Source organism: Choloepus didactylus, chromosome 4 (assembly GCF_015220235.1).
Source record: "Choloepus didactylus isolate mChoDid1 chromosome 4, mChoDid1.pri, whole genome shotgun sequence".
Classification (NCBI taxonomy): Eukaryota; Metazoa; Chordata; class Mammalia; order Pilosa; family Megalonychidae; genus Choloepus; species Choloepus didactylus.
The window spans coordinates 5,334,430-5,357,706 of NC_051310.1; the positions used below are offsets into that span (position 1 = coordinate 5,334,430).

At 44.0% G+C, this 23,277-nt stretch overlaps 1 protein-coding gene across 1 annotated transcript in view; it reads right to left on the reverse strand.

Moving 5' to 3' along the window:
- Positions 1-22,027, reverse strand: part of DYNC1H1 (dynein cytoplasmic 1 heavy chain 1) — a 71,410-nt gene extending 49,383 nt beyond the window's left edge. The window contains exons 1-10 of the mRNA XM_037831842.1: positions 21,685-22,027; positions 12,677-12,764; positions 10,537-10,710; positions 10,050-10,305; positions 9,523-9,709; positions 8,026-8,297; positions 7,708-7,935; positions 3,060-4,136; positions 2,172-2,351; positions 717-866 (exon numbers count right to left, since the gene is read on the reverse strand). Of these exons, the coding sequence (XP_037687770.1) occupies positions 717-866; positions 2,172-2,351; positions 3,060-4,136; positions 7,708-7,935; positions 8,026-8,297; positions 9,523-9,709; positions 10,050-10,305; positions 10,537-10,710; positions 12,677-12,764; positions 21,685-21,943 (2,871 nt within the window). The 5' untranslated portion in view covers positions 21,944-22,027. The remainder of the gene's footprint in view (positions 1-716; positions 867-2,171; positions 2,352-3,059; positions 4,137-7,707; positions 7,936-8,025; positions 8,298-9,522; positions 9,710-10,049; positions 10,306-10,536; positions 10,711-12,676; positions 12,765-21,684) is intronic.
- Between the last annotated feature and the right edge of the window lie 1,250 nt (positions 22,028-23,277).

Sequence of the window (23,277 nt, forward strand, 5' to 3'; positions counted from 1 at the left end):
TTACCCGTCAGACTTCAATTCAGTGTTTTGTTGAAACAGTAGAACAAATTTTAGCATCATAATCTGAAATTCCACTTGAAGCTATTATATTCAAGTCCTGAAATTATTTCTTTCTTATTTACTCAATCAGCAAAGATATTTTTTTCTAGTGTAGATTTTTCAGTTTTTCAACTTAAAAAAAAAAAATCTTAGACTTACCGAAAAGTTGCAAAGAAACTACAAAGAGTTTCTGTACATCCCTCACCAGTTCCCACTAGCATTAGTGTCTCACAAAACCACGGGACAGGACCAAAGCACAGACGCCGCTGCTGCTGTGATGCTGTGACCTCCACGGGGGGCTCCCTGGTCTCCCAGGATCTGACCCAGGGCGTCACCTCTCATGCAGGTGTCCTGTCTCCTAAGCCTCCAACCCAGGGCACTCCCCAGCCTCTCCTGGTCCTTCTCGGCGCTTCGTGAGAGAACTGCTCGGGCGCTCTGTAGACGGTCTCTTGCTCTGGCTTTGTCTAACGTTTTCTCCTCATCAGATGGGGCTCAGGGCTCTGGGCTCTGGGGAGGAGCAGCTCTCAGGGCCCTGGCACCACGTGACCTTCCCGGGCTGATGCCTGGACCAGCAGGTTGAGGTGGTGTCCACCGGGATTTCCCACCGTGAAGTGGCTATTTCTCTCTTTCAGAGGTACTTACTAGCAAGCAGGATGCCACCCACAGGAAATACTCACTTTGATCTTGGGCTCTCCGCCAGGCTTGTGACTCACTTGGGGAGCATCTGTATCCATGTCAACTTCCGCCTTGTCTTCAGCTTGCCCGAGAAGGACCTGTGTCCAAGCTCTCAGACCTGCTTGTAGGCGAACACCCAATATCCTCTCAATCTACAGAGAAGGCAGAGTCAAAAGCTGGCTCACAAAGCCTGTCGGTCTAGTAAGTAGATATTTCAGGTCAAAGGTAAAAAGTTACTAAATTACAATCCTTTTTTTCACTTTATTCTCCAGTCTCACTTCTGAAACATTTCTCCCAGCCTCAGGTAACTAACATTGCTACATCTTGTCCAAGTTAGGCTGACTGTGTGTACTTCATTTTGGGGCAAACTGAATCACCAAATCTCACAGCTTGGCGGTCACAAGACGACTGTAGCACAAATGCCACACGACTGAGGATTTGCTCATTGTTCACCATAACAGAAACGTCGTAAGACAAAAGTGTTTTCCAGGCAGCCCAAGAGATAAATCTCGAAAAACTATAATTTGGAGATGACACCATTTCCTTATAACATATAAAGAAGACTGTTTTCTCTGATACAGAAGAGACAAGTCAGCTGTCTTCTTTACACACCTGCGAACAGTCTGCCTCTGTACCACATGGCCATCTTGGCAATGCCCTGAGAATTACTGTGGGGAAAACTGTGGGTTCAGCAGAGTAGAGTTTGTTCATTCTCACTCTGTTCATGTTCCATTATGTAGACGCAATGCAATTTATTTATCTGTCTTAAAGGGGGGGGGGGGGCAGTGGCAAGAGACGTAAACTGCAAACAGCCTGGGAACCAGCCCTGTCTATGGGTTGTGTCCTCCTTCCCGACATCCTTCATTCACTGCGCTCTCTCGGCAGTCTACCCATTAGAAAGCCCTCACGGACTGGCATGCATGCTTCATATACGTACATGTTTACCGCTATGTAAACATACAGATTCACCCCTCAGAGGATCCACCAAGCCCGAATTAGTTCAATAACATTATTACTGCCATAAGTCAAGCACAGAGATCCTCTACACAGGAATAAGAGGTATTTTGTTGCTGGATCATTTCTTTTTAAACTGTAAGGGGCAGAGTTGTCAGAGGAAGACGCCTGGAGGGCCAGGAAGAAGGACAATCTAAATTATAAGGAGAGTAGGGAAGGGCAAGAGGGCAGTGGCCCAAGTATAATATCCAGGAAATAAAGGGAACTCTCTCTCCTCCCTCATAGTTCCCTGCGTCCATGATTTAGAACCGACATTAGTATCCACAGTTTCACGCTTCAGCTCCATCATTAAATCGGACTTTGGAGGGGAACTGGACTGTCACTGCTAACTTCTATGGAAAACTGCTTTTCAGTGACAAACGAATAACCTTCTGAAATGCAGTCTACTCCAATGTTGGCAGTAGAAAAATGATAAATACTAAATAATAAATCCCATCCCTTACCTCCATATCAAGTTTGTTGACCCAGATGGGCAAATTGGAATAGGAATGTAGATTTAAGTCATCCACCGCCTTCTGGACTCTGTTCAGGATCTCTGAAAAAGTCTTATGATCATACATACATGTTTCCAAGGAACGGACTTCCAGGTCTATTTTTTCTTCAATAATCAGCAGATCATCCACCTGAAGGAAGGTAAATTTAATATTTAAACCACTCATTATATCCCTTTATTTTTATACACATTCTTCTCAGTTAATAAACCAATGCTCAAGGAAGAGAAGTTCTTTCATAATAGTTAATCCTCTTTGCTGGGGTTGGGAGAAGATTTACCGATTTCACCAAGGGAAGGGACACTAACAGAACACAAGCAGCTTCTCTCCGCTCAGCCCTTGGGCTCACGGGAAAGGTGACCTCTGACTGGTAAGCCTGAGAGAAGGAATTCATATGCCAGTCTGGCCCCTTCTCTGCCATCTGGTGCTCGCCTGGGCATGCAGGCACTCTGGGCCTCCCGCAGTGGCAGGCTCTGCGATGGGAGGCATGCCTCCGCCCAGCTGTGCTGGTGGCTGGGAAGGAGGTCTACACTCAGCTGTACTCTCAGGAGCACCATATTCTCTTTAGCTTCATCAGTAATAAAGCTCTCATTCTGCTCTCTGTCTGATTCCCAGGTCCTTCATCTCTCAGCTGGTTTCTAAACTCAGGGTGTTATTTAATGGCCTTCCCCACAGCCCCAGTACCATCAAACAACACGATGAAAGAAACGGCTTCTTCCCCATCCCTATGCTGTTGTCAGGCAGGCCGGCCTTCTCCGGGAGAACTAATGTCTTTAATGATTTACCTATTACTGAATTTAAATCGCTATTAGGATACTTGAGAATTAAATTAGAACCAACCTTTTCTTGGAAGTTGAAGACAGTCTCTGCTAAGCGCTGCACATATGGATCAAGTTTGTAGGACTCCCACACCAATGCAATGCCTTCTGCGATTAAAGCCTGCACTTCTTTTTTCAAACCAGCCACCAAAAGTGAGATGGTGTTGCGCTCCTCCACTTTTTCACAGGTCCGTTCATAGGTACGGACACTTTCAATCAGCGAGATGGCAAATGGGTAGAGCTGGTTTGCTTGATGAGCCTTGTTCACAATCGCCAGTGGAACTCGGAAACCAAGCCACTTGAGGTTTCGAACTTCTTTTGAAAGTGTGATAATCTCAGGAAGAAAGTTAACCTTTAGCTTAAGGACATTCCCACTTCGACCCCGAACTCGAGTGCTTTCAATGGTGAAAATGCGCCCAGAGACACCAAGGTTACGCTGTTGCACCTTCCGTGCCCAGTCGTCAAATATTTCTTGAGTGTTGAGCTTCATGCGGAAACTGTCTCCGTCCTGCTTCAACTTCTGCCCTTCCACGTGATTCTCCCAACCCTTGCCAAGGACGTCCTCCACCCGTTTCATGTAGGCGGTCAGCTGTCTGTCAATCTGTTTTGCCCAGATGATAGACCCCGACACGGGAGGCAAATCACGGACGTGACTCATCTTACAGGCCTGACTCTGTGGGTACTGAACCTTGAACTTGTCATGAAGAGACTCAATATCATCCTTTACACGCTGGATTAGCTGGGTTTGATACTCACGAATGGCACCACGAATGTGAGGCCTGACAAACAGAGCGTTGAACCTAGAGAAAATCCTAAACATCTCGTTAGCATTCTTGGCTGTACCAAGCTGATCTCGGAGGCGAGCAGTGATTCGGGTTTCCACTCTATCAATTCTTTCATCATATCTCTTCATTGCAGCCTCCCATGCTTCCGTGCCTTCTTTGGAAACATCTAGTCCATCTACTTCTTTGACATTCTCATAAGCAAGGTTCACTTCCTCAATAGCATTTGCATCAGCAGCATCAAAGAGAACCTCAGCTACTTTCATATCTTGGGGTTCAGGTACCTCTCCTTGATTCTGCTGTGCAACGGCTGTGACCTAACAGAGAAAGACAAAAACAAATATAATAAGAAACATTTGCCACATGAAGACTCGTTTTGTTGTACACTGGCAGTACATACCACACAAAAGTTCCAGTCAGGCGTATATGTTTCTAACTTTTGGTCAAACAATTTATAACCACAACTCAGTGAAACCAAGTAAAATACTATCGAGTATATTTTTAACTCTACACTATGGAGATCTTCTGAAAGTGTAGTTTTGTTGCTTAAGTGGCCAAAGTAACATCTGAAAAATCCTGGACGTTTGGTACTTACCTCTTCCATTGTTTAGTCTACAAATAAAGCTGCATTGGCAAGTTCAGTAATTCACAGGGATGCTAAGTCCAAACTCAGCACCCAAATGAACAGTCTTCCTTTTAGATTTTTAAAACCTTCAAACAATTCCTGGGGTAAGTAACAGAACCTCTGACCAAAATTTAGCATTTCCTACAATTATGAATGTAAGTGACAAGTCACAGATAGTCATGGTTCCTGTAACTTTGTCACCAATAAATACTTTTCTATGTCACAGCTGCACCTACCTTGCAATCTTGTTTATGCTCACCATTATTTCAAAATCATGGTATTAGAGCTGCCACTGGATCATGCTATTTTATGTGTTCACTGAGAAGCACATGTATTACCAGATCACAATTTTTTAAAGGTTTATAACTTTGCAAAGCTATACACTGTATTTTATGCATTTAAAAACATTCCGAGGATCCCTGGCAACGTGGAATATGACTCCCGGGGAGGAATGTAGACCCGGCATCGTGGGATGGAGAACATCTTCTTGACCAAAAGGGGGATATGAAAGGAAATGAAATAAGCTTCAGTTGCAGAGAGATTCCAAAACGAGCCGAGAGATCACTCTGGTGGGCACTCTTACGCACACTTTAGACAACCCTTTTTAGGTTCTAAAGAATTGGGGTAGCTGGTGGTGGATACCTGGAACTATCAAACTACAACCCAGAACCCATGAATCTCGAAGACAGTTGTATAAAAATGTAGCTTATGAGGGGTGACAATGGGATTGGGAAAGCCATAAGGACCAAACTCCACTTTGTCTAGTTTATGGATGGATGTGTAGAAAAGTAGGGGAAGGAAACAAACAGACAAAGGTACCCAGTGTTCTTTTTTACTTCAATTGCTCTTTTTCACTCTAATTATTATTCTTGTTATTTTTGTGTGTGTGCTAATGAAGGTGTCAGGGATTGATTTAGGTGATGAATGTAAATGAATGTATTGATTTAGCTATGTAATGGTACTGTGAACAATCGAAAGTACGATTTGTTTTGTATGACTGCGTGGTATGTGAATATATCTCAATAAAATGATGATTTAAAAAAAAAAAACAAAACATTCCGAGGAATCCTGGTAAATGGCAGTTCTTAGTCACCAAAAAGTGGAAAATTTTATTAATAACAACTATTTCAGGAAAGTGGAAAACCAAAGACAGTCAACAATTTGGGATGTGTTTAGTCATGAAAATCTGCTACAGCTCAGGGAGGAGTGTGAGCTGCTGGCCTTATTGCCTGGCGGTGTTCCCATCCTCTCAGCTTGGTGGTGAAACTCACAGCTTTACTGGCGGGAGCAAAGCAGCAGCAAATTTAAAGGGGGAGACCGTGGAAACGAGAGGGCCGGAGAAGGCCAAGGTGACACCTCACGCACGCCCTCAGAGGCCCCAGGAGCCCTGTCTGAATTAAAGCCGAGGGAGACCTACAGATATGCGAGGACTCAAAGTGAGTTCTTCACCCTACACACGGCCCAGTTTGCAGAGGAGGGTCGCCTTGCTGACTCGAGGTATACACATCACAGGCTTACTGCCATGGAGGGGCACCCTAAGAGCTGAGGGGGGCTTCATATCCTGTAGGTGAATCCAGGCAAGCAGACCACATGCTAAAACCAAAAACCAGCAAAACTCAGAAGAAAAAAACAATAAAAAATGGCTATAATGTATTATCTACAATGTCCAGTTTTCAATAAAAAATTATCAAATATGCAAATAAAAACAATTATTACATACGCAAAGTGTGCCCCATACTCAGGAAAAATTGCAATCAATACACACAGACTCCAAGTTGGCCTAAACTGTGGATTTAGCAGGAAAAGAATGCAAAGTAGCTATCATAAATATGCTCAATGAATTTAAGTGTTTCAATAAAAGGAAAATAACAACAAAAAAGAGTGAATAGAGAATCTCAGAGAAATAGGTATAAAAGAAATAAATATAAGAAGCGACCCAAATAGTAATTCTAGAGCTAAAAGTTGCAAAGATTTAAATGAATTTTTTCTAATCCACTAGATGGGGTCAAGAACATACTTGTGATAGCAGGAAACTCTAATTTGAGGGTAAATTTGAAGAAACGACGCCTGAAAACTCCTAAAATTTGGTGGAAAATATTAACTTAGATCCAAGAAGCCCAAGTAGAATAAACACAAAGACAACTACACCTAGAAACAACCATACTCAAAATGCAGAAAGCTAATTCAAGGGGCAATCGTAAAAGCAGCAAGAAAAAAATGGCATTGCAGATAGAGAATCAAGGGGAAGCTCCACGGCTAACTTCTCCCTAAGCGTGGAGGCTGGAAGGCACTGGAGAGACATTCCAAGGACTGAAAGGGAGAAAAAAACCTGTTAACCGAGAATTCTAAATCCTATAAAACTATCCCCTAAATGTGAATGTGAAATATTTTTCCTGATTCAATGATAGCAGACTTATCCTAGAGAAATACTAAAGGAATTCCTTTAGGCTAAAAGGAAAAGACACCAGACGGTAATTCAAATCCTTAGGAAGAAATGAAGAGCACTGGAAATCCTAAATATGTGGATAAATGTAAAAGATTATACACAATTTGCTCCACCCTGAAGAGTAAGCAACTTTAATCAGTGGATGAGACTTCCTAGAAGGCATGATTTCTAGACTGGATTTTCCTCCCAACATGTTATTATAAAAATTTTCAAAGCAAAGAAAGTCGAAAGAATTGTCAAGTGGGCACCCCGTACTTCCACCTACAGTCTGTAACTAGCATGTGTCAGTTAACATTTAGCTGTATTTTCTTTATCATATATCTCTCATTTATCAATTCATCTTATATTTCTGACCTGAATTTTTTAAAGGGAGAACTGGTGAAAAGGAGAGACAGGTGAATTAGAAGGGAAAAAATCATGTATGAGATAAAGAGTTAATTCTTTTAATAATTCTCAGGCATATGTGATTATTATCCACATTTTACAGATGAGGAATCTGGAAAAAAAGAGATTAAAATAATGTATCCAATTCACATAGCAAGTTATGTGGTGGGGTTAGAACCACCACTGAAAACCCAGAAGTCTGGCTCTAGGGTCATGAAGATGGGGGTAGGGATGCATGAAAGGAAAACATTAAAAATTAGGCAAAGGTATCTGCATCGAAACAATATAATACAGAATCACTAGCTCTTAAACACGACTAGTAACAAGACAAAGTTGAGGTTAAAGAATTCAACAATGCATTGTAGAAACAAGGAGCTGACTCTACAAAGGCGTCAAGCAACGCGCCTGTGGATTTGCAGGAGGCAGCTGCTACCTGTGGCCGCAGGACCCTGACGATAACGGCCCTCAGCTGCTCGTGCTGGCGTCTAAACTTCCTCATCTGGTCCAGGCGGGCCTGCAGCTTCCTGTGCGCAGGGTTGATGCGCCAGACCATCTTCAGGTTTTCCTCCCTCTTTCTTTTCACGATGTCTCGCAGCAGCACCTGAAGTTTCTCATATTCATCATCCCAAGTCTGAAAAACTTCAAAGCATGCCACCATAACCTAGGGTGCAATTAAGAAAGGAAGCTTATTATTAAAGCACATTCTCATCTCAGTGCCCTGAGGATGGTTTTCTAGAACACCAAAACTTACTTTTTCAAATTCTTCATAAGCAACATGCATCAATTTTCTAGTTCCCAATACTTTGAGTAACTGAGAACTCAAGTCCCTTGAAATTGCCTCCACCAAGCGCAGTGCCCTCTGAATGGGATATTTTGTGTTTCGGATCTTTCTCAAGTGGGTGAAAATCGCAACAAGTGCCTGCCTTATTTTGTCCAGTTCGGTGGCAGACAGCAAATCATTCAGAGGAAAGTCTTTCATCAGGGGATTGTAGTCATTCACGGTTTCCAGAGCCTGTTTGAGACCTGGGTTCAGAGAAAACAGTTCACAGTTTTCAAATAAAGTAATAAACTAAAAGGATGTTCATCACAGGCCTTGTGCTGGGGAAATAAACTACAACATATCCTAACAAGGGAGCATTCCAATGTTGCAAAAGATTTCTGCGACACAGAAACACTTCACGATAGCTGAAAAAAGAGAACATGTCATCAACAGAACTATCCTCCTGTGGTCCCATTTTTTTTTTTACGAGGATAAGATCAACCCATACACATGCCAAAAGCTGTGGGTAAGGCCCCATGGACTTTATCTATATTATCTAAATGCTCCACCAAGAGCAATTACGTTTAGAAAGCTAGAACTTGACCATCCTTGAAAATACTAAAATTTTAATTTTATACCTATGGCTTAAGTTGGGTGAGTGTGTTATAGACATGGAATCACAGAAGAGCCTGGGTCCTAGTCTATTTCTTGATTTCCTCTGGCATAAGAACAAAAAAGTGTACTAGAAGAGAAATAAAGATTTCAGGGATCTTAAAAAAAAAACAAAAACCAAAGTATTCATTTCAGCATTAGTGAGCAGACACAAATGCTCAGGTAAGGTGTGCCATGTGATCAAAGATTCCTATTTGGAATTTCCTTTAGCATTTGAAATATGGGCACCATACCTTCTTTGGGGGAGTGGGAGTGGCTAGAGACAACCTGACAAGGACTGCAATCTTAACTCCTTGTTCTCATGTCTCCAGTGGGCCTAAAAATGTCGGCTCATTCCATGCCTGTGTGCCAAGCGCATGCCAATGTGGCATCACTCACATTGTCCTCCACCCAGAAAACAGAACAGAGAGGGGGAAAGGGGCAGGGAAAAAAGAGAGAAGAAAGGAGCACTGACCAGCTCCTCTCCCACAGTTCTCTGGGCAAATTACTTCTGCTTAAATGAAACCATCTTCCTGCCTGAACTGTCAAAAGCATAAAAAGGTACAGCCTATTCAAGGAACTAGGTAACTGAAAAACAGAAGGGAAACTCCCGGAGCTTGGTACACTTGTGCCTAAAAACGGCCTTATGCTTTCATAAGGGAGGAAAAGGGAGGTTATGTGGGAAAATCATTTTTGTTACCTAGAACCGAGGAAAAGATGAGACAAGATGCAAGAAAGGAAATAGGAAAAATGGTGCATCTATATGAACTTATCAATGAGAGTTCACAAAGGCCAGACCAGTAACTTACTGATCAGATTGTTAGCTCTAGTTTTTACCTGTGTCAGTGTCAAAACTGACTGTGGCATGGAAACGCTTGCCATGTTTCAAGATATCCAGAGTAAGGAGAACTTCTGGGCTCTCTCGCTTCTCCTGAATGCGGTATAACGCTCGTTCCAAGTTTAGCCAAAAACTGATTTCCTGCAAGGCAGTTCCTGATGCAGGATCTCGATCAAGTTTGGTCACCTTTAAAGATACAATGACATTTAAAAGTATTTACTGTTAAACAAAGGTAAAAAAACTATCATTAACTGAAGACGTGCTGTACCACTTAATAGTAATGGTTCAAGTAGCTCTCCTTCAACTGTAAACGTGCAGTGGTTCTGATCTCAAACAGATGAGACTGATGCTCCTTCAGGGCTAACGTTTAAGCGACCTAAACCCAGCCATCCCACCCAGACCGACCTCAGGCTTCCATAAAGCTTTCACCAGCAACAAGTTACCATGGAATCCACTTCGCAGACAGTTCTCCCACAGATACTAGAGTAAAGCACTTAACAGCATTTTTTCAATACTGCACTCTTACTTTTTGAATTTCTCGGATCCAGCGGTTAACTCCAGATTGTAACTGATTGAGAAAAGTTGGGTCTTCCACTTTATCTCCAAAGTCTGTAACTTTTGGCTTTTCTCCACGTTCATAACACTGTTTTGCAACATTTGTAATGATTGGATGAATTGGCAGGCTGATCTCTGGGATTTCAATATTTTGCTGCAAGTGAAGGAGTCCCATTTCAAGTTCTGCAATCTTTTTTTCAACTGAGGGAGCCATTTTATCACCATCCCTAAGAAGATATGAAATACCTCAAAATTTAGTGTGCTCTGGGAATTTAAAAAGATTCTATTTATTTTAGTTTGCTAAATATGAGTAATATACATGCTTACGAATGCAAAGAATTTATATTCTCCTGATTTACCAGCTTTACCCTCCCCTGGTTTTACATCATCTTCCACAGATGTCCTATAAACATTAAGCAAGACACAACAATGAAATGAACTGAGGAGAATGGTTTCACCTGTCTGCCTTGCCAGACTCCCTGATGTAGGACTTAAAAAAAGGAGCCACCGCGTTGCTAATGAAGGAGTGCAGAGTTTCATACGGGGAGTCCTCACTGAGAGTGAGGACACGCAGCTGAGAAGACACTGGTTTGTCAGCATCGATCACCGGAGTACGTTTAATGAATGCCAAGCTAAAAAGAAAGCAAAAGTTTAAATCAGAACAGTCTTGTTACCAATCTTAATAACTGTAGCCTTCTTTGTGTTACATACAAACTAAAAGCTCATTTGGATGTTTTAATCTAAAAATCAAATGAAGAACAGATTAACCAGTTGTTTATCTTTCTTTACTCACCAGCATGAAAGCCACAGAATCCAGACTATGATTCTAAAACGCAGCCATGAGCCAAGCAAAGTGAACCCGTGTCATATACAGGTTGAGTTCATAATCTTGACCCCACTAAATCTAACCTGCCTTAGCAACTTTACATGACAAGCCATCAGGTACTGAAATCTGATCTTACACTAATCTGAAGCACTGATTTAGGGCACTGAGTACCTTATCAGCTGGAATAAACAAAAGTCAGCCACAGGCTAAGGTGACAAGAGGTCACTGCAGGCTCTTACAACTTGGTCTAAGCCATCTCCTGCTATGCTCCTCTTTCCCACTCCAAGATGCCACCCAGACTAGAGGCGGCCCATTCCCTAAAAACATCATGTCCTTTTGTGCCTTTACTTAATAAATCTATCTACACCTGCTGAAATTCTAGGTAACACTTAAAACCCAATTCCAGCGTTACCTTTCCCACGGGGCCTTCCCTAATTAGAAGCAACCTCTCCATTCTCCATGTGCCCATGGTATTCTGCACCTTGAAGACCTGCCAAGTATTAACTTAGTTGTGCACCATCCCTAAAAGGACCTGACGTCTTCCCCTCAAAAGAGTGCAAGCTTCTTAAGACGAACCACGTTTCCTTTCTTTGCATACCGCTGTATGCCCACTGCCATACCTTGTCTATAACAGCTGCTCAAAGTTGTCTGAATGGTTCAAGAAAATTAATAATATTGAATTTTCCAGTTCCCAGGTCAGTATTTTATACATAATACTTCACCTTATTCCAAAAAGCCAATGAACTTTCCGATGAGATGCACTGAGGAGCACAGTCACAGCAGTATTCCTGCCAAATGTATAGCCTGACGCCAATCACGAGGAAATATCAGACAAACCCAACTGAGGGACATTCCACAACCACTGGCCTGCACTTGTCAAAGTCATGAAAGGCACAGAAAGGCTGAAATGCTGCTCCCAAATAAAGGAGATTAAAGAGACAGGAAACTAAATATATCAGTTGATTGAGATTCCAGACCAGGGGAAAACTATCAAGTTTTTACTGAGAAAATGTGATTGTGCACTGCAACTATGTAACAACACTGTACCCATGTTACTCTTCCTGGATCTGGAGACGGTGCTGAGGGGGGGATGGCAATGTCCTTATTCTCAGGAAACACACATTGAAGTCCTGAGGGATAAAGGAGCAAGCTGTCTACAACCAGCTCTCAAACGGTCAGGATAACAGAGCGAAAATGCAAACATGGCTACATGCTAAGATTGGTAAGGCTCAGGGAAGGGTGTCTGGGAATTCTAGGTACTGAAGATGAAACTCTCTGTAAGATTCCAAGTATTCAAAATGAAAAATTTTTAAAAGCCAATGCAGAACCAATTACATTTACCTCCCCAAATTTGGATAGGCCTATCGGCGTATAAACTGGTACAACTTTTATAGAAGGTGGGAAATCTGGTAATGTGCATTAAAAACTTTAATGGTGCATTATATCTGAACCAATAATGCTATCTTTAGGGATTTATCCTAAAAAGAATCAGACCCATATATAAGAACATTTATTAGTTATTTATAATCATGAGAAATCACATAAAATCTGAGAGTGCTGTCAGACGTGTTAAGTACATTCCAGCTCAAACACAAATGGATGCCATGATAAGGCCATTAAAATAAAAATATCTTAGAATCCATATGGACTTGGAAATTCCCCTACACAAAATCAAAGACACAATACTGAATTCAAAGAGAAGATCTTTTAAGAGAGTAATTTAATTCCCACAAATTTATAAACTCAGATAATGATATATTCACACTACTCACCTATTGGACTTAATCCCATAATGAATGTCTATGTTGATGTTATAAGAAATGAATTCTTTTTCTTCTTCTCCTTCATCACCAACATCCTCTACAAATCATAATACAGGTTACGTCAAATTTGCATCAACACTTAGAATTTCTTATTTTAGCACCTGCCTACCGGATGACGTCAGCGCGCGGGGAGCCGGGAAGGGCGGGGCGGGGCTGCTTCCCCCTGCGCCCGAACCGGGAAAGTCACTTTCCATTTCCCGAGCCCGCCCCGCATCCCGCTCGCGGGGGACAGACATGTCACTGAGCACCTCATGCGTCTCACGCATCCAACCCTCACGACGACCTGCGAGGCCGGCGGGGCGGTTACTACCCTCAGTTTCCAGGTGAGGAATGCACGTCAACTGCCCACAGACACGCGGCTGGACAGCGGTAAGGCCAGACGTCTGTGGCTCCCGAGTCCCAGAGCGCCCCTGCTCCACGGTCCGGCCTCCCTTCAAGGCCAGGCCCAGCGCAAGCTCCTTTCTAGAAACTGCTGGCAAGAAACAGCCCCAGGTAATGGAAAAATCTTGGTAATGGACGGTGGTGAAGGCAGCACAACATGTCAATGTAATTACTACCACCGAAGTGTACGTTAAAAAACGGCTAAAATGAGAAACCGTATGTTATATTTTTGTTACCACCCAGGGGACCCAGAGGCGTTCCCCTAGCCTTCCCCCAGCCTTCCCCCGCGTCCTCTCACAGCACTTCGAGTGGGCCTCGGGTGCCATCTACCAAGCCTCTTCCTCCTAAGCGGGAGCCCCAGAAGGCAGGGGCGCACCGGATCCCTCAGCACAACGCTGTGCACACAGCACTCCATTCAAAGCCTCAGAGGCATGCAAGTTGAATTTCTAAATAATTAAAAATCTAAATTGAAACATTGAAATAAAAAATTTATACGAATGGAAAATAATCCAAACCTCTGTATCTAGCACCAACCCACTAGATGCCTAAACGCTTTAGCTGAATTATCTTTGCAACAATGGGCTGCATGAATCATCTGCATTAGCAAAGACCATAATCTAAAGGATTAACTTGACACGATTATTGCCTCAATTTTAAGACACAAGATAACAGAAAGGGCAGAAGACCCGGGGTCAAGTTCAACCACTTATAGGGGAAGCGATTTTTTCTTCCTCTGGGCTTCAAATTCCTGAGATGTAAAATAGGCAGCAGAGGTGGGGGTGGGATCGTGAATGCGGTGGCCTGTAAATTTACTTTGAATATTAAAACTATATAAACTCTGGTTACTGAATTCAAAATTCACATTAAAAGAGCAAAAAATATTAGTATATCTATCAAGAAGAAAATACTCCAAAGTACTGTTTTTGGTACAATTTTAGGAAGGGGAGGGAGAACTGGGGGTAGAACATTCAAATATGCCAGGCACTTCCTGTTTTTATAGAATGACTATTAAAAAAGAGAGAAACAAATGAATCGATGGACTTTTCTAAATCACAGTGCCTGATACCAATCACAAATTATGTCTGCAGTCTGCAAAACGTAAGCATCTGGACAAAGACAATAAGGAAAGAGCCCCCAGTTAAAATAGTTGCCAGGGTGGCGGGATTTGAAATATCTTCTCCCTCGATTTTCTAAACTTTCCATAATACTGTGCTATTATTTATGTAAATATACATCATCAAAATAACACCCAAACAATAGGCAGAAAATAATCACCAAAGGAAATTACTATTGGCGAAAGGCAGAAACTGGGAGTCATTTCTTCCCCGATGCAGGGTCCCGTCCAGGCGAACGCCTCCCGCGAGCCCGCCCTTCCCGCCGCTCCCGCCCGGGGCTGAGTCACCGCCGCGCGGCCGCGCCGGGAGCCGCAATGCGGGGGCGCGGGCGGCGGGCACACCCTGCAAGGCCACGCGGCGGGAGGCAATCGGAGCCCGGCGGACCGTCAGCATTCTAACTGCTCCTGAGGGCACCACTTATGGCAGCCACCGTTAATCAACACCCCGGATTCATTTTCAACGCTTATTCCCTCAACAGTGAGAAAGCCAGTGAATTCTGTTAAACAAAGGTAGTAAAGAACCCGGGACACTGTTTCATAGACTGCCAAAAAATAATTTAACCTTTTGCCTCTGCGAATTATTATATCTTCCAAAGAACAGTAACTTGATGTTCTATTCCTGCAGAAACATTAAAAATTGTTCAGAGGAGAGAGGAGGACAGTTGATTGTTAATTCCTAATAACAAAGAAGCTATTAACCCTGTTATGTTTGGAAGCTTATTTCCAAACAAAATATGCATGTTTTATCAGGTAATTTCACCTTCAGCCAAGTTTAAGTCAGCCTTGCGAACGGACCCCGACCGCGCCGCCTGCGGACACCGTCAGGGAATCAAGGCCGAGCGCAGCGCGGACAGGGAAGGAAGGGCCCCGGCTCCCGGCTCCCGGGGCGCAGGCCGGGGGATCCCCACTGCCGGGACTTGTGGGCGCGCCTTGGTTAACTCCCCAGAGTTAACGATTTCTAGAGATGCTCAAACGCCATTTAGAACTACTCTGTGTATGCTTCTGTTGAAAGCCTCCTGTAAAGTATTTCAAATCACTACTGTGAATGAGGGGTGCATTATGTCTCAGTTAAGGAAATATAAAAAAGATGCAAGTTCAACTGCCCCCCCCCCCCCCAGTGGACCAGGCATTTTTATGTCTTCACAAAGTCTGGTGAAGGCACAATAGGAAAAAAAGGATAGAGCACAGATAAAGTCCAAGAGAAACCACCTGGTTCCCGCAGCCCAGCTCGGCTCGCTCCTCCTCCCCCCCCCCCCCCCGCCCACCGCGGGAAGCCAGTCATTCTCCCCGCTCCCCACCCCACCACATTACTTGTTTCGTGATTCTGGTTCTCTTCACCTTTCCCTGTTTTGTTGTTTTGTTTTGTTTTGTTTTGTTTCTTTTTCTGTTTTTTAATTAACTCTTTTTTTCTTAAATCAACTATATAAAAAATTAAAAAAAATAAAAAAAACATTTCAAACAAACTCTAACAAGGGAGTAAGAAAAAGACAACTAACCTGAGATAACTACTTTACTTCCAACATGTTCCTACTCTACCCCAAGAAAATAACCTAATATAGCAACAATTTCTGTGAACTCGTTCCTACTATATCCATCAGAAATTAACAGACCATAGTCATTCCTGAGCATTTCCAGAATGTTAAATTTACCCTCAATAGCTTATCTGTTCTTATTGGGTTATCATTCTCCCTTCCTTAACTGCTCTAGATCACTAGTCCCCCTACATTCCACGTTATAAACCATGTGTTTTACATTTTTCAGTGTTCACATTAGTGATAGCATATAATATTTCTCTTTTTGTGCCTGGCTTATTTCACTCAGCATTATGTCTTCAAGGTTCATCCATGTTGTCATATGTTTCACGACATCGTTCCTTCTTACAGCCACATAGTATTCCATCGTGTGTATATACCAAATTTTATTTATCCACTCATCGATTGAAGGACATTTGGGTTGTTTCCATCTCTTGGCAACTGTGAATAATGCTGCCATGAACATCAGTGTGCAGGTATCTGTTCATGTCACTGCTTTCAGATCTTCCGGGTATATACCGAGAAGTGCAATTGCTGGATAGAAGGGTAACTCTATATCTAGTTTTCTAAGGAACTGCCAGACTGAATTCCAGAGTGGCTGAACCATTATATAGTCCCACCAACAATGAATAAGAGTTCCAATTTCTCCACATCCCCTCCAGCATTTGTAGTTTCCTGTTTGTATAATAGCAGCCATTCTAATTGGTGTGAGATGGTATCTCACTGTGGTCTTAATTTGCATCTCTCTAATAGCTAGTGAAGCTGAACATTTTTTCATGTGTTTCTTGGCCATTTGTATTTCCTCTTCAGAGAAATGTCTTTTCATATCTTTTACCCATTTTATAATCGGGCTGTCTGTACTTTTGTCATTGAGTTGCAGGTTTTCTCTATATATGCAAGATATCAGTCTTTTGTCAGATGCATGGTTTCCAAACATTTTTTCCCATTGCGTTGGCTGCCTCTTCACCTTTTTGACAAATTCCTTTGGGGTACAGAAACTTCTAAGCTTGAGGAGCTCCCATTTATCTATTTTTTCTTTTGTTGCACCTTTCCTTTTAAAATCCCAAACATACCAATACAAATTATTCTGGCTGATCACTATCATATTTCCCTCCTCTTTTCTCCTAACAAGGTTGCTTTAGTTCCCTCCTTTCCCAACCCTGGCACCCTCTCTTGTCATCTTTCCTCCTCCTGAGGAACCCGGGCTTTGCCACAGCCACTCCCAGCTCTGGTACAGGGCTAAGAACTGATGAGAAAGTCTTGAGTTTTCTCATCAACCTGACAACTTCTACTTGTGATGTCATTAGGAGTATGAAGGAGTGTTGAACCCCCATATAATAGCTGCACATAAAGTAAAACTGAGGTTCATTTTGGTATCTCCAGAAAAAGACAAATGAGGGTAGAAAAATTAATAAATTATTAAAGTCTACGAACTTGAGACTTTAGTACTTTTAAAGGCTAATAATACTAACTCAAAAGACATAAATGTTGATAAACTAAATGAAATTGACTGAACAAACATTCCTGTCTTAATGGATACCAAGGAATCGCACAGAGAGATTAGCTTTTAGGGTTCATAATCCTTCCTGAAACAACCTTTTCTCAACTGAATGTTAAAATCTGGAGTTTCCGTTTCCTCACTCAGAAAAGGCAAAGGCTGGGCTGAATCTCTCCCAGTGCTCACAGCCTGATCCTATGTGATGCTGATAAACAGAACTTCCACCCATCTTAGCTTTCAAAAAGAATCACTGACTGCTGCCCCTGGGTGTACACACAGTTCACTTACTGCGCTGCACGGCACGTTCACGCGTACCTCGCTGCAGACTCGTCTGTTCTCTGACAGGATGGGGGGCCCCGCCTACAGCGTGACAGCACAGGACAGTAAGACTCCAGGGGACGGACCCCAGGCCTGTCTCCAAGGTAGTACGGTTTTATAGAAAACTCTTGTCAATTTATTAACCGTTCTGGGTATAAGCAAAGGCCAGAAGTGAATATTACACTTGTCATCATTCCACTACATTTTTTATTTTTTCAGTAAAATTAAGTTCTCAGAAAAGTAAATTAAAAAAAAACCCTAAACAGAGAAAATGTGCAAAAGGACATTATTGGGACAGTTGGAAAAAACAGAATATAGACGGTATGCTTTTTATCAATGTTAAATTTCTCGAACTTGATAGTTACATTTAATGAGGTTATAAAAATGAATAGCTTTGCTCATAGGAAATATACATGGAAGGATTACATGTTCAAGGAGAGTGATGTATGTGACCTACTCTAGAATGTTTAGAAAATAGACAGCAAGCTAGACAGACGGAATGATAGAACAAATGAGGCAAAATGTTAAAAGTTGGTAAATCTGGGTATGTGGGTAGGGAATATATTGGTGTTCTCTGTACTGGTCTTTTTGTATTATTTTTGCAACTGTCCTGTAAGTTTGAAATTATTTCAAAAAAAAAATTTTTTTTAAAGGCTCTTAGGGATTATCTAGGGCAGGACTTCTCTATCGAGAAGGAACAGGTTTTTGTTCCTTCTTCCAATCTGTGTAAATTACAACAAAAGTGATCATATACTTGGATGTCAAAAAAAAAAAAACTCACAAAAACATCTCCCATAAAACTTTTCCACTATTATATTTCTAGGAAGCTGAGTACTGTAAGAAGCTCTAGTTTTATTTCGCATTCCAGTCCCAGCCATCATTGCACTATTCCACCAAATTATTTTAGGTAAAACTAAAAACTATAATCCCAAACTAAAGGCAAATATTGACTAAAGGCAACCACTATTTTCAGTCTTAACAACCAAGTTCCAAGCATTAGGGTGGGTATAGCAAGACACCTGAGTGTAAAACCAACAAAAAGCCAGCACTTGACGGCAGCCTGGTCACTAAGGAGCTGCCACAGCACAGAAAGTTTTGGGAAGATACATTCCACCAGCTGTAAACCGAAGATGTTACCTGTTCCAACCCAACCTAACCCTCCTCTCATGGGGATAAAACACAGCAAAAAATGCACTTCACATAAAAAGTGCTGCAAAAGCATCATTACCACTACAAGATGCCTTGTTAAGTAATGGGTAAAATAGAACCTATTTAGTCCTAATTTATAAGTACATTATGAGGAAAATTTCCTAAAGGCCAAGAATTACAGAAAGATTTGTTTTTAAAATAGGAGCTATAACTTAACATTCTCTTTCCCACTCAATTTCAAATTCTTCACCATCAAAATAAGCCATGAATTCACAACCTTTATTCACTTTAAGGAATGCTATACTTCACCAAAAGGTTATAGCTAACTGGGGTAGCTAAAACACACACACACACACACACACACACACACACACACACACTTTATATATATATAAAATGCTTCTCTTTTCAACTACAAGTATTTGGAAAATTATTGTCTTAAAAAAGGGGGGGGAGCAGGGTTTAAAATAAATGCAATCTCCCCCTTGTGCATTAAATAAATTATATGACTTCATCATTGTGGGTGCTCTTTATTCAGTTTAAACAAAGCAGATTTATTTTCCACATTAAGGCAAGTCTACCTTTTGTCCGTAATTAAGTACTCAATGTTCATATTTGATTAACTGTCCAAATGCCAATGCTAACTCACAAAAACCAACCCAGAAGAAAGCCCTCCCATTGAGTGTCCTGGGTCTGTACTTGTCATATCTAAATTGAGATACTGTGTGGCCAGGATGCTACTAAGAGCAATGGAACCATATAGTGTAACACTGGATTAATTTTTAAATCTTTCCTTAGATTTTCATAAGTAAAAAATAAATTATAGGCAGGTTGAATTAACAGAAATATTTTAGGAGTTTTTATAAATACAGAAATGAGGTAGGATTTCAAAATTGCATAGTCTCATTTCTTGGTCGACTTTTAAAAGTGCAAGTCATGATGGAGCCAAGATTTGGATGCCTGGATATTCATTTTTGCTGAAAGGAAGACAATGTACTTATATATAAAATACAGAGCTGACTTGCACTTAGAGAGGATACCACAGAAATCGGGTTCCCCGACCCCAACTATCTTAGGTAAGTTCAATTCTAAGATGCTTGATAAAAGTGAATTACTGATGAGCGCTCTAGAAGCAAAGAATAAAACGCACAAAAATTTTCCATAATCTATTGCTACTGGAGGTAGAATTCCAATATGTAAATGGCACAATAAAAATATAATAAAAAATCAGCCAAAGTCAAACTAGTCAAAATACAGTATGGTAAAAAACACAGATTAAAACATATTTTATATTTTAATAAAATAATGCATATGCACTGAAAAACATATGCCAAAATGCTGACAGTGGTTATATCTGGGTTGAAGGATTACAGGTAATGTTTATTTTATTTAACAGTATTTCTACCGCAACTACATACTCTTTTTGAAACCCAGGAAAGGAGCTAAATGCTTTTAAAAAATACAAATGGTTTCCATGCAGGAAAACATAACCCCAAACATAGCAAGAAATAACCCTAAACGCCATTAATCCCCTAAATCTACCTGAAGGCCTTATTGGCTATGAGCATTCTATGTGGCCCTAAGAAATATCCCAATGTCCAGCAGAAGTCAAGGCTATGGTGAGGCATCTTCTAAGTAAGGGCAGCCATTGAAAGAAACAAACTATCAGAAGGAAATACAAAGTGGGATGGGAGAGGATGGTGTGTGCGCTCTCATTGACAGGAGAATCACATGGGTGATTGTTTTTGAGAAGCCATTTTCAGAAATCCTCAATCCTGCCAGGCTAATGTTAAATTTTACTTTGGACATCATCATCCCTGGACTCCCAGATGCAGGGTGCCACACCCATATACGACTCATCAAATATACTAACTTTAATGACTACAACGTGGTCTTAAAAGATCAACGTGAAACCCTCCCTGCAGACAAGCTCCAACCTCTCAAGGCAGATCTGGCCTTGCTTTGAGGAGACACCTTTTGGTCCCAGCTCCGCCGGGTGCTTAACCTGAGTCCTTTCTTTTAAAAAAAAATCTGTAAAATCAGACTCAAATGTCACAGAATTCTCACTAAGACCATCTAAGCTCATGCAGATACAAGATATGACTGGCAAGCACAAGCAATGGCCTGGACGCAGAGATGCTGAGTCTAGGGAGGAGGGCTGCAGGTCACTCAACCTGGGCCTCAGTTTCCTCAGTTTCCCACTCGGCGAGATTGTCCTGAGGACCGAGGGGGGACGCAGCAGGGACCAACGGGAGCGGTCCTAGGACAGAGATGCTCGGCGAGCGCCCGGGGCTGGCACTGTCACCCTCGCCCGGCCTCCGCGTCTGCACTGCGCAGGCCTCGCGGCCCTGCCCGCCAGCACGCCCCTAAAACTCCCACCCGCCACGACCTCCGTCCCCGCACCAAGAGCCTTAAAGCCAAGGATCCAGGCTGCCCCCGGCCTGGGGCTCTGCCCCTGACGCATCCCTCCGACGCCGGCTCGGCCTGGACAAAAACCGAAAGCGAAGAGCTCATGTGATATTGGAAGCAGGGATGCGGCCTCCGCCCGCGCTCGGCCCAGGGAGACGCTGTCTCCACCCAACTCGGCCATCTTGGGAGGCCCGAGCAGAAGCAGACAAAGGGATCCCATTGTTTCGGGTGACGGCAGGAGGGGGCACCTTCATCCCTGCCCGCGACACTGACAGGGAGCACCCCCGGGGCGCGGGGTGTGGCCAGAGAGAGGCCCCGGCCGGCCTCCGCGGGGTGTCTGCGGTCCTGGGGGGCCCTGCCCGCGGGGTGTCTGTGGCCGTGGGGGCCCGGGCGCTCCCTGCCCTCTGTGCCTGCGGCCACTGGGGGGCCTGGACGCCCCCTGCCTCTGAAGGGACCCTTCCCGCGGGGCGACTGCGGCCATGGAGAGGCCCGGCCGCCCCTGCCCTCTTCGGGACGCCGCCCTGGGGCCCCTGCTGCCCCCGGCCCCGCCCCGCACCTTTGAGGGTGGACCGCTCCACCAGGACCGTGTGGACCTGCGGGTCCGAGAGGAACTTGCGCATCTGCTCCAGGGCGCTCTTCTCCTCCAGCGCAGCCTCGAGCGCGGCCGGCGCCTCGCCGCCATCCTCCAACAGCAGCGGCACCAGCTTGCGCAGGTGCTTCTGCAGCACCGACACGTCCGCCACGTTCTGCACCGCCGACACCTCCAGGCCGGCCGAGCCGTCCTCGCCGCCGCCGCCGCCGCCGGGCTCCGACATGGCGCCGCGCTCGGGACCCGCAGGGAGCGCCGAGAAAGAGGCAGAGGGGGAGAAACGGGCGCCGGAAGCCGCCCCGTCCGCTGCCCCGCGGCCGACTGAGGCGACGCGGCTCCGGCCCCGCCCTTAAGGCAGCAGCGCCCGCCGGCTCCGCCCCACCCGCTGGCCGCAGCCACCGGCGCCCGCTCGCGGCCCGGCGTCACCACGTCGCGCGTGCGCGAATGCGGGCCCCGGCGACGCCGCCGCGCGGCCTTCTGGAACTTGTAGTCTCGGCGCTGGGCGGGGTCCTGCACAGCGTCGGAGCCCTATGTCCTAAGGGAGAAGGGGACTTGGCTTGGCACCGGGGGTGGGGTGAACGGGGACCCGTTCTGTCTTGTTCACTGCTGTGACTGCAGAAAACAGCACGGTGCCTGAGACACTCCATAAATATCGAATGAGTGAATGATGATGACAAGACTCAAGTTTATAGAGCACCGAGCTGGTGCCTGCAACTGTTCCAAGAGGTTACCCTGTGTTCTCTCACTGAATGAATGAATGAGTGCCCATAATGTATAAAGTGCTAAAATACAGGCAAGAAAGGTGTGTTATTTAATATACACAGGGGGTCAGGGTGATTTTCGGTTGGGGGGGAAGGTGAGGGGCGTGTCAGGACAGCCATATTGCTAGGAGGAGGTCGGGAGGGGACATTCCCAGCGAAGCCCCATCCTCTTCCAAAGCAGAGGGGCCTGAAAGTCGTGACTGGGAGGGGCAATGAAGGTAAAGCCAGATGACATCTGGAAGGTTGGGTAAAGTCAAGCTGTGATGGCTCCTAATGACCAAAATTGTTCCCTGCAAGGCTGCTGTGAGGACCGAGGAGACTGACGTGGGAACATCTCCCTAGAAGAGCGATGCTCAGCAAGCGGCCCTGGGCTGGCACTGTCGCCCTGCAGGCACCAGCCTCTGGGTCTGCACGGCGCGGGGACCGGGGCGTCTGCCTAACAGCACTACCCTCAGCTCCGACTCGCCAGGACCTCTTTCCCCCACCAAGAGACTTAAAGGCAAGAATGCAGCCTGCCCACAAGCGTCGTTTGGAGAGGATAGCTTTTTTCCTGTGGGGCAGTAATTTGCCTCTGAAAGTTCATACTCATATCTTGCTTCTTAGATTGGGTGGAGGCAGGGAAGGCAAAGACCTTTGTTTATTTCAAAGTGCTCAGAGAGCTGAGGCCTGATTGGTGGAATCAGGATGGGATGATTTGATTCCCCCGAATCATCTTTGGAAAACTGTGAAGCATACAAATGCTCATTCCTTGCTCACTTACCTAGTGCCAGGCCCCAGGGGTTGCCAGAACACGGGACAT